Source organism: Condylura cristata, unplaced genomic scaffold, assembly GCF_000260355.1.
Source record: "Condylura cristata isolate star-nosed mole 26May11 unplaced genomic scaffold, ConCri1.0 scaffold00041, whole genome shotgun sequence".
Classification (NCBI taxonomy): domain Eukaryota; kingdom Metazoa; phylum Chordata; class Mammalia; order Eulipotyphla; family Talpidae; genus Condylura; species Condylura cristata.
Genome location: NW_004567142.1, coordinates 647,181 through 650,343, shown reverse-complemented (window position 1 = coordinate 650,343; position 3,163 = coordinate 647,181). Strand labels below are relative to the sequence as shown.

At 48.0% G+C, this 3,163-nt stretch overlaps 1 protein-coding gene across 1 annotated transcript in view; it reads left to right on the top strand.

The window, feature by feature from the left end:
• Nucleotides 1-2,718, top strand: part of LOC101637879 (cytochrome P450 2G1-like) — a 6,092-nt gene extending 3,374 nt beyond the window's left edge. The window contains exons 4-6 of the mRNA XM_004693903.2: nt 643-803; nt 1,044-1,220; nt 2,497-2,718. Of these exons, the coding sequence (XP_004693960.1) occupies nt 643-803; nt 1,044-1,220; nt 2,497-2,718 (560 nt within the window). The remainder of the gene's footprint in view (nt 1-642; nt 804-1,043; nt 1,221-2,496) is intronic.
• The last annotated feature ends 445 nt before the right edge of the window (nt 2,719-3,163 follow it).

Below are 3,163 nucleotides of genomic sequence, written 5' to 3'. Positions count from 1 at the left end.
TTACAAGTTAACATGATGGCCGCTTGGAGCCCACTTGTCCTGAGACATTAATCAGTGGAAATCAGGGAGTGTGTGTTCCTGACAGGATTGGCAGACTTAGGCAACAGGGGGAGTCTGTGCTTGTTTCTGGGGACAGGACCAAATTTTATTACACAAACACAACTGTGGTAAACCAGTTATATTACACAAACACAAATGTGGTAAACCACAACCCAACACCAGGATCATGGCCAGCAACCTGTTTTGCAAGTGGTAGAGCTTAATTTTTTTTTTTCCACTAATGGAGTCACTGGTAGAAACATACAGATTCCATTAAAAAAAAAAAAGTGGCCTGAACACCACTTTCTCCCCCAATCTGTGCCTCTCCTCCAGTTACTCGTGAACAGAAAGAGATGTTTAAGCTCCACTAGCACTTCTTGAGCAAGGACCGGGCTAAATATTTTAGAAAAGTAATTCTATTGCACCCTCATGAACCAATTTAGTTGTTGCTAAGTCAGTCTGAGTCTGGGATTTTAGACACAAGTGCAAAGATGTCAGGACTCACAGCGCCATAAACGGGGCCAGGACGCATACACCGCCTGCACGGCTGGCTTTCCCATATGCCCCATCCTGGCCGCCAACCGAGACAATCTCATCACCCAGGTGCCCCCATCGAACCCACCTTCTTCCTGAGCCGCACCGTCTCCAACGTCATCAGTTCTGTGGTCTTCGGAAGTCGCTTCGACTACGAGGACAAGCAGTTCCTGAAGCTGTTGCGGATGATCAATGAGAGTTTCATTGAGATGAGCACGCCCTGGGCACAGGTGCCCACAGCCACCCTCACACCCCTCAGCACACCCCTCCACCCACCACCGCAGCTAGTCGATGCTTATGCCTATACCTAGCCTAACCCCCAGCCCTGGGAGGCAAGTACCTCCCAGAAGGAGATAGGGACTCGTCCCATCTTAGACCCACGGCTGGCATGATCCCAGCTGCTTGACAGACTCGGCCCGTCCTGGCCCACGAAGCCCACCACTGATGCCACTGTGCCCGGTTGCCCACAGCTCTACGACATGTATTCTGGCGTCATGCAGTACTTGCCGGGAAGACACAACCGCATCTACTATTTAATAGAGGAGCTCAAGGACTTCGTCGCCTCCAGGGTCAAGGTCAATGAAGAGTCCTTTGACCCACAGAACCCTCGGGACTTCATTGACTGTTTCCTGATCAAGATGCACCAGGTACCACTTCCTCCTCTGCATCCCCTCCTCCCATCACCTCAATTCCTAACACCTGCAGCTCTACCAGTTTGTTTAAATGATGCCATTATTTTTTGGGGGACAATACTGGTTTATGATAGTTGTATGACTTAGCGCTATCAGTACACACCTCTTCATGTGAAGTTACCACACTATACCCACCCCGCAGCACCCACAGTCCTCCATTAGCTACTATTGGGCCCCTTCCCCTGTCTGACCACATCCCAACATTCCCCATCTGTAGCCTCAATTCTGTCTTCACATTTCTAGGGTTTGTTGTGGTTGGCCTGTTCGTGTGTACTGTTGCTTCATAGTCCACCAAGGAGTCACCTCGCATTTGTTACTTACTTCCTACTTCTCACTTACTTCGCTGAACGCCCTGAAACCTAGCCAAGTGCAGCCACGAGCTGGCGCAGGAGAGAGTGCCTTTAAGTGAAACAAGTCAGGGGAAAGATTTCCATGTTGCTGGAAATGACAAGATGCATCTTTTCCAACACGAGCTCATAGTGCCCGCTGTGCATAAGCACCACATCTTCTGGGCACATTCATTGGTCACTGGCACGTAGGTCGTTGCTATAACTTGTACCTACACGTTGACACTCACAAGTGAACACATTGGAGAAGGAAGCAAACATTGCTTGACATGATTTACTTCTATTTATACATGAGAGAGAGAAACTGTAAACACATAAAATTTAAAATAACTTTGACTATAAAAATTTGAGGAACATGGACATGTAAAGTCATCATCTTTGTAGGCCCAACGCCAGAGACTTAACACTGTCGAGAAGTAGAGCCTTAGAACCTTAGAATTTGAGCACAGGCATTTATGGTCTTTACAAGTGAATTGAATTTGAAGGTAAAGCTTTAAAATTCTAGAGACACAAAAAGACAGAAGTTTATCCTGGTGTCATAAGTTCTTACAACTTTATAAATTGATGTATTCATATTATAGAAACTTGCGCTTGGAAGTTTAAAATTACAGACCCTGATGTCTTAAAACTTTCAAGCCTCACAAGCCAATCTCCACGGTCCTCCCCTCCCATCTGCCCACTGCTCACTCCCCTCCACAGCACTGCCTCCTCCACAGACCAGGTGAACTCCTGCCTCAGGACCTTTGCACGGACTGTTTCCTTCTTCAGGTGCACGTTTGACATTCCTACCTACTTGGTGCCCCAGAGCCTGTCCTGCCAGAGGATGGAATAAGAAGAGAAAGACAGAAGAGGGTGATTCTGTTTCCTGTCCCTCTCATTTGCAGGACAAAAATAATCCCCAGACAGAATTCAACCTCAGGAATTTGGTCCTCACCACCCTCAACCTCTTCTTTGCTGGCACAGAGACGGTGAGCTCGACACTACGCTACGGGCTGCTGCTGCTGATGAAGTACCCAGAGGTGGAAGGTGAGCTTGGCAGAGCCCACCTGAGCCACTTACCTGGTGACTCTTACCCACCAGGAAGGAGGACATACCTTGTAACCTGAGAGCCCATGGGCTCCCACTCTTCACACTTCCAAACCTCAGTAGAGGCATTTTAGTCTCTAGCCTTGGAAGGGCATCGATTCCAATGTTTATCCTGACACCTGTCTGAGTGCCTTAGGGCACAAAAAGCCACGTAAATCTGTTCTCTGAAAACGTTTTGGAGGACTAGTGTTCAAACAGACTCTCACAGTGCTCAGTCAAGGCAGAATTTGATTTCTTGGTGACAGCCGGAACTTAGTCCTCCCGGCTCATCATCTCTCTTCTGTCTTCAGAGGTAACAGCGTAGCATCCTCACTCTCTGATTCCATCAGACATGTCCTCTGCTGCTGACCCTACCATGTTCTTTGTATACAAAAAACGTGTGATTACTTTAGGGCCATCTTGTATCAGCCAGGACGCTCTCACCATCTCAGGACCTTAACTTCACGGCAGCTGCCAATTCCCTTG